At 38.6% G+C, this 14,298-nt stretch overlaps 1 protein-coding gene across 3 annotated transcripts in view; it reads left to right on the forward strand.

Annotated features, from left to right (window-relative positions):
- The window catches only part of ECT2 (epithelial cell transforming 2), a 28,260-nt gene extending 17,960 nt beyond the window's left edge, over positions 1-10,300 (forward strand). For all 3 annotated transcript variants that reach the window (XM_080604245.1, XM_080604246.1, XM_080604247.1), the window contains 5 exons: positions 505-643; positions 2,313-2,467; positions 3,968-4,075; positions 5,185-5,331; positions 8,710-10,300. In XM_080604245.1, coding sequence (XP_080460371.1) covers positions 505-643; positions 2,313-2,467; positions 3,968-4,075; positions 5,185-5,331; positions 8,710-8,799 — 639 coding nt within the window. In that variant the 3' untranslated portion in view covers positions 8,800-10,300. The remainder of the gene's footprint in view (positions 1-504; positions 644-2,312; positions 2,468-3,967; positions 4,076-5,184; positions 5,332-8,709) is intronic.
- The last annotated feature ends 3,998 nt before the right edge of the window (positions 10,301-14,298 follow it).

Genomic DNA, 14,298 nt, shown 5'->3' on the forward strand with positions numbered 1-14,298 from the left:
GTTATAATGCAAAGTAAAACTGACGAACCTCCCCTGTGAAACCTTCTCTGTGCCTGTATGCATGAGCAACAGCAAGTAATATTTCTGAGACAGAACGTACCACAGACTAAATTAATTCATTAGCGTAGATGTTGTCTTCTCTGTTTAAGTCTAGACTGCCTTACGGTAGGTAGGTTTTTGAGTGTCCTTGCTTGTTCTGCTAGGTAGAATTGAGGTTTGTAATGCAAAATTGCTGTCCCTCTCATTTTTTCAGAGGTGAGGGTATCGCTGCTAAGTAACAAGTATTGCTGTGCCACTCGAGCTGTTGATAAGGGACTCTTAACTCAAGATTCACTAAAGATTTCTGTCATAGAGTGATGTAGCTCTCTAAAATACTCTTCAGAGTATTCTTCTGTAACAAGGCTTTCTGTGCATCCCTGTATTCGCGAAGGTAAGAGTATAGAAGGCAAACAAAACAATGGCAATAGGCTTTCTAACTTTAACTCGTCTTCTATTTAACTGCAGATTGCAAGGAAACGTCATAAAGTTATTGGTGGTTTCAAGAGTCCCCATGGCCACACGAGGCCTCCTGCATCTCTCAAGCATGTTGTTCTGATGCCTCTCTCCCAGATCAAAAAAGTCCTAGACATCAGGGAGACAGAAGGTCTGTATGTTTTAAAATGCCATGATAGCTAATGAAAACTCTTGTTCCTAGTGTAAAGGATGAAGGTTTGCTGTCACGGGACAGAATGCTAGGGCATATTTATTGTATGGTGTGTTAGGTGTGAGATTTTAGTATGAGCTGTTCAAAGCTCTCTGTGAGCTTCAGAATTCCTTGTACTGGTATCTTGTACAAGGCTGAAGACAGGCTGCTGAATTGACAGGACTATTAGATGGCATTAGCATAAGCCAGCCAAATGGCGATATGAATTAAAAGAAATATACCTGACAGCTCTGAAATTACCAAAAACAAATGAACAAAAACACAACAAAAACAAAAACAAAAAAACCACAAACAGATCAAACAAAACAAAACCCCCAAACTTTAGTCCAAAGTGTTAGGCTGACCAGCTACAAGAACTGTTGCTGTGAAGCTAAATCTTTGTAACTGATGATAATGATGCTTAGGAGGAGCTATGCTTAGCAATTTAGGAGAAAGATTTAAATGACCTTAATTTCAGTGTCTGCTTTGCTGTACTGAGGCCTTAAGGGTTTCACTGAAGTAATGCATCACTAGACCGGTTGAACTGATGCTACAATACTCTTCCAGCCTTGCTAGTGACTTCTTCCAAAGAAGTCTAGTCAGAATAGTTTCTACATCTAGAAAGATAGATTTGGTATTTCGTTTTGGGTGATAGTATGCTCATCACACTTGTTCTGCTTCTGTTCTTTTAAGCAGAATGTTATGTCTGTTTGTTCTTTAAATGTTCTCTAATGTAGGAGCCCAATAAAAAATAGAAATGGCAAAGCAGGTAGGTAGTAAATGTATAGCTTACCTGAATTTTTAAAAGGTAATTTTGGTCTTCTCTTTAAGATGAATTTTTAAGGAGAAGCATTTTTAATTTATGGTGTATCAGTTATGAATTTATGGTATAGCACTTATGTTTACTTAGCAACGTGGGTGATGGAATTCATTTATAAGCATTCCATTTAGTATTTCCAAAGAACTTTAGTACACAAATCTTGAGAGAGGTCAGCTACTCTAACTTACAGGACTGCTTTTCCAGTGCTGCTTTTCTGAATTGGTGGTGATATGTTTTTCTTAACTGTTCATCATGCCTTAGCTGCATCTCCTATAAACTTTCAGCAAAAGATTAATTTTCTGCTATCAAGTGAGCTGTGTTTGTCAAGTTTAAACAATAAAACTTCTGTAACCTGAACACTTGAATGTCATATTTAGTACTGACATCTCTTGTTGCTATTTCCTGCCTTACAAAATAGGGTAAATGTTTTCTTTGTTCTATGTCAACTAAAAGAATGATCTGTCCAACATTTCATGAGTTAAAGAATGAGATTGATATTTACTGCTGTATCCAGTAAAGGTTGAGTAGTCTGCAGACTACAGCGTACAAACTATTTGGTGAATAAACAACTGACTGCAACCTCCTTGATGAAGGATGCAGACAGAACTCATAGCGCTTATGCAAGTGATACAACAGCTATTGTGCAAGTAAGTCCACGCACTAAGTCATGTTTCCTCTAAATCTAGCTCCAGGTAGATGGAGGGTTAACTCTTTAGAAGGTTACCCCCACAATCCTCAGGGATGGCGAGGCATATGAAATTAAACTTTTTTTTGTCTTGTGTTTGTATGTGTTTTTTCCTTAATTTGTAGACTGCCACAAAGCTTTTGCCTTAGTTGTGCGGCCACCTACAGAACACAACAACAAGCTACTCAGTTTCCAGATGACAACTGAAGAACCTCCTAAAGAAGACTGGTTGAAAATGTTGTGTCGGCAGGTGGCTAACACAATTTGTAAAGCAGATGCAGTAAGTTCTCTGGAGCCATGATGTTGATTGGAAATACTTTGCTCTGTTTGGCTTGAAGTACAGGAAGCTAAAGAACTTGTTAATGTTCTAGGTGAAGTAGAGCAGAAAACATTTGTGCTAGCATATCTTCAAGTGAGTGGTTTAAAAAGTGGAAGAGGAAGTAGCCTGGAAGTTAGTCTCTGCAGAAGCTAATAAGTACTTAAAATCAAGACTCACACCCTTCCCCCATCATAGATTAATGATTTATAGTTTAAACTCTGCACTGCAGATCTTCAGTAGAAGCAGGTCTAAATCAGTGTCTTCAGCTTGCTTTCACTGTACCTTAGTGTATCTTAGTTCCACTTGTAACTTCACCTAGAGACACAGGAATATGAAACTTGACTTTGATATTTTTTTCTTCCAAGTATTGAGTAGGAAAAGTACTGATTCAGAAGTTTTAATTTACTTTAATCTGTATCAGTCACGTGTCTTCACTCTCGATTCTGATAAGTATAACACAAAGGGGTGGAAAGATGTCTTGATAGAAATTTAATCTGTGTAACGAGCATTTAATTCTTGCACAGGACATTCAGAATCATGATGACAAATTGCAACCTACTATGCTCAATTCTGTTTACTGTAACTTCTGTAATTATTGCTTTGTAGCAACTAATTAATACCTTTTTCTTGCTAATTTAAATGTGAAATCGAATGTTAGGTTTAGCATGCTTCTGTTCTTCCCTGGTTTTCAAGAACTGTGTGTGAGAACGAGATAGCATAGCATTGCCACATGGTGGCAGTAAAAGCTTTAACTACTTCTTTGTTAGGCACTAGGAGTAGCCATACAGCTTGCTATTTGGTGTCCTTGGGAGTTCTCAGAACGTTTTTAGGTGAACTGTCTCTTCCCCAAATGAAGAAGTAAAAGCAAAAAAATCCCAGCAACTGTGCACTCCCATGATATACAACCCCCCCCTCAAGTTTTCCTGTAAGTAGCTATTCAGAGATTGCTTTGCACTCTGACTTTGCAATCAGATTGATTTGCAAATGCTAAAATTTGAGTGAGGCATGGAAGGAAAAAAGCAAAGGCTATTCTGAAACATCTGTTGGGCTTAAGGTGAAAGGTTTAGTCTTAATGTTTTACAGCTGGAGCTGTCAAGATTTCACTTAGGAACAGTCTTATGTGCCAGTGAACCAGAAGGTTATGTAGTTAGTGCGACTTGCCAGGCATGCTTCAGAACCACTGCCTTTGCTTTGGTCAGCCCTGAACTTGAAACCGAATCAAACAACCAAACATGAAACTAACAGATGAGGTGGTTCTGTAAGCTGACTGCGCTAGTAGTCAATCTCATGGAATACCATCAATGCAAGTAACTGTTTAACTGTGTGTTAAGAAGAACGAGGCAACATATGCATACAGAGAGATACGGCAATTAGAAACCTCTTAATCTGACATCATGAGCCAAAAATGCTATTTTAAGTGCTGATGTGTCAACCATTGTTAAGACTACCTTTTGTCTGTAGGAAAATCTTATTTATACTGCTGATCCTGATTCAGTTGAAGTAAATACTAAAGATATGGACAGTACTTTAAGCAGAGCATCTAGAGCAATAAAGAAAACATCAAAGAAGGTGAGTTTTACTGTAAAACACTATCTTTGTAGAATTTTAGTCAGGGAATTGCACTAGTATTCCTGTTTTCAGGTGTTTTGTAGTACTTATGGCAGTCACAAGAAAATCTGAATTAAAACTTAAGTACTTAAGTTCCTTAAAGACAGAAGGTAGGAGTCTGGGTTTTGAACTGCCTAGTTTTGGAGTATTTTAGGTATTGTGGTCATAAATCCTATGTAATCTTTATTTCTGAGTCTGTTATGGAATTATGAAACTTAGTTTAGTATTTTTAACCTTTTAAATACTGAAAAACAGACCTCAGCTATAACTTCTTTTAGTATATTGAATGGCACCCTAAAGCTGCATGTATTTATCCAAATTTGAGTACCTTTAAAAGCAAGATGGGTATGGAGTTTGCATGTGCTATTAATAAAATAGACTTTGAGAATGTAAGAGAAGTCTTGAAGGCTGATCTCCGCCTGTATGTTTTCCTTTTTGTATGGTTTAGCTGCTCTTAACTAATTGAAGTGTGCCCTATTTTGCTAAGAGGACCCAACTAGGTGGCAGGAGGAAGGCTGCATGTCTGCTCCCATGTTGGCTGTGCTCTGGGCCTGGTTCTAGTTAGGCTTGTGGAATGTGAGAGGGGGGTGATACAAGATGAAGCAAGGAGAAATCTGTTCTCCATTCTTCTCAGCAGACTTTAAGCTGTCTTTCTGTGTTCAAGGTAATATGGTTTCCTAGAAAAACTATAGAGGCTACTGTAGCTTGGAAGCTGCTAAAGACAGAACTGAGAGCAATTTAAAGGAGGGGGGCCTGACTGCAAAATGCAAAGATGTGGGGAATCCTAGTAGACTAGACCTTATTTTGACTCCTCTCAATTTTCTTAAAAACTTCATCATTTCCAAACAGAACTAAGAGGAGGAGGGGTAGTGGGGAACCTTAAAAATAAATCAGAAGTGCTTGTAGACTCTTTTATTTGGTTTTGATATGGTCATATTAAGGAAGAGCTACCATACATATTTGACTCGAGCCTGTCCTACAAAGGTTCAAAACCTGAATGGTAGCTTATTGTAGTAGTTATTACATCCTGTTTTCTGTCATAGTTTAACAGTGCTTGTCAAACTCCCCAGGTTACAAGAGCATTTTCCTTCTCAAAAACACCGAAGAGAGCTCTTCGAAGGGCTTTAATGTCACACAGTGCAACGGAAGGAAGAAGTCCCAGTTCGGCTAATGAGAATTATATAGGCAGCCGCCTGACCAGTGCGTCGTCATTAGCAGTAAGTGATTTGGCCGTGGAGGCCAAATAAGTAACCTTCTTACGACCACTGTTATTCTAATATCTGATGTTGATCTTATTCTAACAATTTCAGTGATCCACAGTGGAAAAAAGCTTAACTATGTTCACAGATGTGTTATTTTCTGAGCAAAGCTCTTTAATGAGAAGGCTTTCTTGCTGAAAGTGCAGAAAAATCTGCTGTATGTACCAGAAACTGGGATTTGCCTTGTGCACTTAAGTTGGGGGGAAAAAAGCTCTTTTTGTGGAGATAAAATATGTATCCTCTTCTGAGCAAGCAAGAAACTGAATACACTGTAAGCTGGTTCATAACTTTAGTTCTGGATAAAATATACAAGTGTGGTGGTGTCCCCTGAATAGTGTCATGAAACCATTAATTGAAGCAGTGAGATAGTAGACATCCTGTGAAACAAATTGGGAAGGAGGGGTAGAGAGCTATAGATGTTTCAGCCTGAGAGCCTTTAAAAAGGCAAGAACTATTTTCTTAAACATGTATAAGAAGACTTGGTAAAATGAAATTTTACTCTAGCTACTGCAACTCTTCTGCTCTGCATGGCTTCTTATTGAAGCTCTCTTCTGCTACATTAGCTCAAACCCAGTTTTCTAGTACTGTCTGGTATATCAGACTTAAATTTAGAGGAATTTTTCATCTCTTATTCTAGTGTTTGTGTAAATCTATGCTGAGTAAACATCTTTGAGGTCTGTAGTTTGTAGGACAGAAAGCCGAGAAGGATTTCCAAAAGGATTTCCAGTGTATCTTGCTACTAGTGCCTAATATCTGTGTATCTTAGTACAGAGATAAATCACTATGTTCGAGTGGCCTTTAAATTGTACAACAAAGCTGTATTGCCATATTCCTTCCCACATGAAATAGGCAGGGAAAATACACCAGTGGAAGTGAAGTTGGGTTTTTGGGGCAGGGAGGGCAAGAATTAAAAATCAGAGCAGCCCTACCCCAGTTCTCTGTAGTGACTTTCTTCCTTCAGTTATGATCATTCCAACAGTTATTTTTGATTTCTAATATTCTGTCTATTTTGATACAGCACTGTATCTCATTTTTCACGAAAATGCAAGTCATGTATTTTTCTATCTCTGCCCCTCCGCACATTCTTTTCCATAATGATGGGAATTTTGAAGTAGTAGTAAAAACTATTTTTAAATTCCAATTCTCTATAATTTTTGGACCTCAGAGTAAGCTGCAGCTTGGCAGCAGAGTATATGGGGTTAAAAACACCACAATATGAAATACAAATCTCCCACACTACAGAATTTGCATAAAACTCTTTTGATTGAATCATAAGGTTGGGTTGGAGTAGAAATATATCTTGCGTTAGTTTTTGTTTTAACATTAGCTTTTTGTATTATATACAGCATAATCAACAAGAAATGGGGATGGACTTCAGTGTAATGAGCAGTTTTTAAAGAGGGAAAAATGAGATTTTTGATTCTGACACCAAGTTGAGTAGCAGTACAGTTCCCGGGTAGCACACTAAAGCTGTAGGAAACCTGTCTGAGTCAGCTTAGCAAGCAAAAGCTGTTATTCGAACATTGTTTTATTTAAATAAATTCCTGGCACTGTGCATTTGTTTTTTTACAGAAAAAAGGAGTAAAAGAAAATCAAATAAGCTTATATTCCTGGGTGTTTTCTTCTTTGGACTAACTCTTGAACCCCTTCCTAATTGTAGATCGCTCGTTCATCTTCTACATGCAGCCTAAACGGATTTGTCAAATGTGTTAAATGTTCATTGCTCCAGTTCTGTTGATAGGAGCTGTCAAAATTCCAGGCCTTGACCTGTGCTGTGTCCCAGCTCTTCAAATAGTCATCTATCAAATGCAGAAAAAACGTCTTCCAACCTGGGAAAACTAAATGGTCATGCCCCAGATAGATCATGTCCTATCCCTATTATCACTACTACTTGCGGTGGTACTGGAGATGATAACCAGTGTCATGCTGAAAAATTCTGTATGTCAAATCCTGACTGTTAATGCCTACCTTGCTTGATGTGAGCATCCCATCCTGATTCCTGTAAATTTATATGAAATGGTACAACTAGCTTTGTACCACTGTAGTACACAAAGTGGATTAAACGGTGTTGGGTTTTTCTTTGTCTTGTTCTAACGCACTCTGGGTTGGAGTCAACATGCACGCATGGTCTAGTGCTATTTCTGGGTCTGATTTCTGGGTCTGAATGCTAAGTGAATTCTTCAGGAAATTGTTTTAACTTTTAATTAGGAAAAATCAGAAATTTGCTTTAATAATAGCGAACTGCTTCTTGTTTCAATTCAGTTGTGTCCAAGCAGCAGAGTAGCTCACTGACCAGAGTTCTCAGGACTAGTATCTTCACTGCAGGGTGGTGGTCTTGAACAGCTGATTTCACCTGTGGTTTTAGCTTTTTGTTCCTGTCTGTAAATGGAAAAAATATCCTTATAAAGTATCGAAGTTGGATAGGTACTGCTATATAAACAGGAACATAGGATTTAACTTTCAAATATCGCCTATGACTGCAAATAGAAGACATGCCGTAAACAGACGTTAGATTTCATAGTGAAATGGCATGTCCTTATCTGCTTAATCTGCTTAAAATGTTGCTATTTGAAAGATTCTTGAAGCATGCTGCTACACCGAGTTACCTAACTACCATGACCACGCTGAAAAGCTTGTCTGTGGTATAAAGAGCAGTGGAAGATTGCTTGTGAAAGTATTTTAATGACTAATGTAGAAATATAAAATCTGAGCTGATACACAGAGGCTAACTTTTAGTGCTGTATATTGATGCATGAGAGTCACTACAATTTTAAGTCCCAGAAGCAGCCTGTGTTCCTAGCACCAGAAAAGTCGGCTTTCTGCTTAGCTTGTGCATACACAGGTGCAGTTAAAGCAAGCTTTGACAAGTCATTGTGGTATAGTCTGATGTTCTCTGTAGCCAAGAAGGTATGTGTTCAGCATCTAATTTGGGGCTCAAATCTAGTAAGAATACAGAAAGTTGTAGGGTATGAGGGGAGCCCTGTTTCTTCAAGAGATTATCATAATGCATCTCTTATTAAATTTGGAAAGATTATTGCATGAAGTGTGATGCAAGGTGCACATTAATAGTTTAACTCTTCAAAAACACAAAACACATTTGTAAGTTCTGAATGTCTGGTAACAAAAGTCTTTCTTCCAGATTTTGTAATCTTTTGTATTCTACTTGCTTGGTTTAACTTTGCTATTCAGATTTGAATCATTAACTTCAAAAGCTGCCAGTCTTAAACATCTTTTGTACAGATAGCATAAGGAACCTATATATCAAGGTTGAAAAATGACTACTGCACTACTGACATTGATTAGTAAATGACCAAATGTTTTTTTCCTTCTCAACAGGGTATTCCTTCTCCTTCCTTGGTCAACCTTCCCTCAATCTTTGAAAAGAGGAGTCATACGTTAAGTCGATCGACAACCCACTTGATATGAAGGAGGCTTAAAATGCAATGCTGTATCATGGTGACTGACAAACAGCTGGCTGTTCGAATGACCTGTTGCTGACATTAATGGTACCTTAGTCATTAGCACTTAGCAATGATTAGCAAAATGTTAGGTAACACTAAGTTAACCACAAAGGTGTTTTTAGCTGTATTGATGCAGATCATCTAATCAGTGGAATAAGTAACTTGGTCTTCATTTAAGACCCCTTGCACAAGTTTTTCACTGACATAATGGAATCATTTTCTTTTATGGAAACTGGCCCCTCTAAGCAATAAACTAGTTTACCAGCTTTTGAAACAAGGATGTTGATCACAACTTACTGCTAGTTTGGATGACTCTCATGCTCGCCAGACTTAATCAGTTGGCTGAAGGCTCTAATGTTCAAGATGTTGATTTCTTAAATGGAGATGCATTATGAAGTATCTGACCTTTAAAGTATGACAGTTAACCTGTTGTACAGCTGCTTATTCCAGATATTTTATTATTCCAGATATTTTATGAACGTAGCTGTTTGTGAAGAAATAGAATTGAGTTTTTCTGACTATGGTCATCTGCAGCCTCACTGTAACACAGTGGTATGTTGTTGAATTTGAACAGTAAGCTTAAAGGCTATGACTAGCTTTGTCCACAAAAAGTGATTAAGAAAAAAATGACATCTTTGAGATGTAAGCTCAAGAAAAGTAATTACATTCTCTTGCATTACTAAGGGCTGTTTAAAAATAAACAATAAAAAAAACAACTTCTAAAAACTTGGTTAACAGCTCACTATTTAATGCATTGAGATTATTGGTGTGACATTGTAATCTAAGGGCCCAATTTTGGTGTGTTAAATTTCAGGTGTACTCCTAAGGCTTTTATCTGGCTTTCTCGTGTATCTGTGTTGTCCTTCATAACTACATCTCCTCTCAAGAGTCAGTATGATTCAATGCTATCTCAGGAACCATCTAAATAGATATGTATATTTCTGCATTTCTTTGACGGCTTAACTGTCCGTCTGTATTAGCAGGAGTTTTAAACTTCTGCTATCTTCTCAACCACCAGTGTCCTGTCTTATGTCTATATGTAATTAGTGATGTTTCTGAATCTGTCAGACTGTAAACAGTTTTTATATCTTTTTTTGCCAATCCAAGCGATGTAAATAAACTGGTTAAAATAACACTGCTTATGGCTTTGCTGAAGAGGATTTTATGAAAGTCTGCTGTCTTCTTGCTTAAAAAAAGTGTTGAGTTCCAGCCTACAAATGTACTCTAATAAAGTGTATAGCTATTTTTAATAAGGTATACAGCTTGGTAGGCCTGAATCTGCCAAACTGAACCTTTTATTTTCTTAATGTTTGCTATTCTACCTTCTTTCACTGGATGTATATCCATGGGTGTTTTGTCTTTATCCATTCAAAGCAAACATCTGAACTAAATATGCACTGACACTTATGTAATGAAATATCTCTAGGAAAGAAACCATTCAATAAATACTATGCTGAAAATATCAACCACCAGTTTTGGTTTCTTGTTGTTTGGAATGGCATCTTCAGCCTGCTGAATTCCAGATAAATGGGTTCTTGCAGAATTTCTGTTCTCTGGCTCATGCGACTGTTTTTGATCTTCTCTTTAACTGTAGATGCAGCTTTTACTTTTCATTGTAAAACTTTATGTAGTTAGTGTGTGAACGTAGGAGATATTTCACAAACTAGCAGCAGCACTATAATCCTAGTTCTAGCTCTGCTCAGACTTCCTGACGACTTAAGGTGAAGAACAAGTCACCTTCAGGGTGACTCTCCCCTCTTGCATTTTGGACACATCCTTACCTTAACATGTTATGTCAAGCCTCAGCTTCAGATTGAGATGACTTTTAAAAATATATATCTATAAAATCTTTTGTTAGGACTAAGAGAAAATAATGGCAGCTTAGTCTCACCCTCATTAAATGAGGTAATTTAAAGCAAAGTATTCATTAGCTCTAGCTACTGCTTTTTGTATTCATTAGCTCTGTCTGCTGCTTTTTGACTACACTCCAAGGTGATGCCACTCCAAGGTGATGCAGCAGCTAATTGAAGGCACGTTTGCTCCCAGATTTGTGAGTGTAGCCACCACTGTGGGTCTCAGGTTTGTGCTGAAAGCCCTTAACTGCTTTTTGGATATTGGCTGTTCAGAGGACCAGCAGTTTTTCAGTGAGACAGAAGTGAAAACTGAGATCTTTAGTTTAAAGATAAGGTAATAATTCATATGCTTGTTGGTTTGACCACTTTTTTCTCATTACTTCCTCAATCTGATTACCTAGGGCAGTGTAACAAGTCTTTTGAATACGATACAAAAAAGGAAGGAATTGCCTGGTCAAATGTAGCAAGGGCTGGTCATGTTGACAGTGTTAGAAGTTTGCTAGCAGAGGGGGAACTGCTAGTGAGTGAATACCTCTACACAGCTGATAACAAACCTCATCAGTATCCGCTGTAGTGATAGTTAGTGGGGTTCCACAGAGGTCTGTTCAGTGCTTCTGATGACAAAGTGGATAGCAAAGTGGAGTGTGTGCTTATTAGCTTCACAGCTGCCACAGAGCAGCAAGAACTTTTGGGTTCAAAACAGAACAGGATGTAGAGTTGGAAGTGAGCTTCCTGTGTTACAGGAGCGTTCCAGAGTCACAGAAAAAAGCTCTTGAGTGGGTGTTGTTAGGGGGGATGTCTCGCTGTTCGGAGCTATTCATCCAAACTCACAAAGCGAATACAGCTTTCTAGCAGCGTGCTCGCTCTCTTCCCCTGTTGGCACGTGCATCTTGAAGTTCTGGGTAGTGGTGCTTCCAGAAGAAAGTTCCTTTGAATAGTGTGTTATGTGCATGTTGCCATGGAGTTTACCTAAGTAGGCTTTTCAACAGTTTGAGAAAATCATGGATTGTGTTGTCAACCTACCCTTGTTACGAGCTGGAATATGGAATAGTGCTCAGAAGTTGTTTATACTTTGTAAACTGTGTTTAAGAAGCCTGTATTCATATTGGGTGGTAGTTTGGAGGGAGCACATAGACTAGAGCTTGTACTCAGGCAGGGTGATGTATAAGGAAGAAACAGTGTTTGCTTGCTTAAAAAACTTAAAAACGAAACAAAAAGAAACCACTGGGACACTAAGAAGCCGGCAGTTGGCCAAGAGCCTGCAGGAAGCCTGGAACACAGGCTGGAACCGAACTCTTCTGTTGATATCTGAATGATGGGGGCTTCCTCGCTTAGCTTAGCCTGGGCTTGTGCAAGTCCAGCCTTTCACAAATCTATACCTATAATTCATAAACACACTGGAAGCTATTAAAGCGTTTATGGACTAAGATAATTAATCTTTTATGGGTTTTTGTTCAAAGAGAAAAGGTAGAGAAATTACAGCTGCTTGAGAGCACCTGTTTGTGAATGTGTTGTAGATTCAACAGGATGGCTTGACCTGTATTTTGCAGAAAAATAGTAGCTGCTTCAAAAATAGGAACTGAAAACTCCACTGTGAAATGGATGTTTACAACCTCTGAAAGCCAGCCATCAGAGACAAAACAGGGGCTAGCTAGAACGTACTTTAAAAACACAAAAGCTGTTGAGAGCTTAAAATGTTGGCTGAATGTTCCGTGCAGCTGACATTGGAAGGGTGGAGGCAAACTGATGCCATGTTCTTTGCCTTGGGACTGGTTTTGAAGCGCCGAGCCAGAAACCTGCTCTCGCCCATCAGTATACGAAAGCTGAAATGGAAATGAGAACACCATGAAAACAAACTAATTAAACGTCTAGTGAAATAGATTTAACACTGTCAGACGTTAGGCAAACAAAAGTCATTTTTAGATAAGAACATTACCACTATTTAGGGCTGAATTTTCAGCTGGCACAGACTATTCTATGAGAGCCTCTATACAAATGCAACCATGCATTTGTATGCCCAATTTAGGCAGTTAGAAGTGCAATTACCACTCTACCTGCAAATTGTAATTAGTTGAAGTTGTCTTGGTGCTTTTATCAGCTGTTTCATATGCTGACTCTCTAGTTTTAGAGACTGCAGCGGGAGCTACCCTCTGATGTTGAAAAAGAAAAATTACAAAAAGATGTGAAGCATTCTTTTGTTTTTACTCTATTTTTACTCTATATTGGGGCAGTATATTTAGGAAATTTAGCAGTTAAAGTTCTGATATAAATATCAGTGGAAAGAGAAGAACCTTTATACCTCTCATTTGTCCCTCTCCCTTGGGCATCTCAATTTCTTGGAGGGCCAGGGAAGGAGGTGGCTTTTGGCCTAATGACGGAGAATCGGAGAGCCCAGCTTTGCTGCTCAGCTCACCGGGAGGTCTGCAGAGCCCATCCCCTGTTTAGGGGAGAATAAAGCCTTGTGCCCATCAAAGCCCAGGAGCAGGCTGTGTTCTGCTGCACCAGCAAAGGCAGCTCATGTTTTTCTTGTACCTGTGGAGATCAGATCAAGGATGACTTGCATCCCTTCCAGCACCACCTTCCCATTCCGGAGATCGAGGAAAGCACAACAGCCTAGTAAGCATGCCATCAATCTATTTATGGATTCTTTGGGATCGACTGGAGCATAAATTGTATTACCTGAGCTCTTGAAGATTTTGTTTCACGTACAGTTTAAATGGTAACGTTTGTTTGTCAGTGTTTGGAGATACCGACTACCTCTCAGCACTGATGCACTCATAAATATTCAACTTCTGTCTTTACCCAAACAGTCAGTAATTTATTGGCTACCTCGGATTGTAAGCTCCTACATGCTTTCTGCTGCTCTATGACGGCAAAGATGGTATTTCAGTAGTTTCTCCAGTGTTTCAGCCTGGAGGGAATGTAAATATAAGCATAACGGATTTTGGAAATGTGTCTTTTTCCTGTGTTTCAATGGCTCATGCATTAGAGTTGGTATGGCTGGCAAATCAGCACTGATTGCTAATTAAAAAGCTGAATATATTAAGGAGTTTCACACATCCATTTCTTTCTCAGATTGAAACCCTAGCTGTATGAGCAAGTGCTAGTGAAGCTCTAATGGATACAGTCTAATTACTTGCCATTTCTGCTTTGACTTAACAGTTCATGAATTACAGTAACTCTGACTGACAGATCATTGCTGATTACTAATTAAATGGCAGAATTCAGTTCTTTGCACCTCCAGCTTTCACCCCCATAAAAAGTGGCACCGTATCCTAACAAAAAAAGCTTTCTCTCTGCTCGTTTGTTGATATGTGGAAGCTGATGGTCTCATCCCTCTGGAAAACAAAGATTCTCAGGGCACATTTAACAATAGTGGTGGATAAATATATTTCAAAAATAAAGTTACTGCTGTGTTGCTTATAAAAGAGGCTTTGGAGAGAAACTGTTGAAGGCAGTATAACAACTCAGCATGTTTCCTGGCACTCTCATTCTCTTATGGATCGCCTCAGCCCTCATTTAGTGAGCACAAAGAACAATAAGCTTTTTAGCCCTTTATCTGCAGAAGGGGACAATTCATTCACTGCCATAGGTGCTCACTAGGTCACCCA

The sequence above is a fragment of the Anser brachyrhynchus genome (genome assembly GCF_964034855.1).
Source record: "Anser brachyrhynchus genome assembly, chromosome: 9".
Lineage (NCBI taxonomy): Eukaryota > Metazoa > Chordata > Aves > Anseriformes > Anatidae > Anser > Anser brachyrhynchus.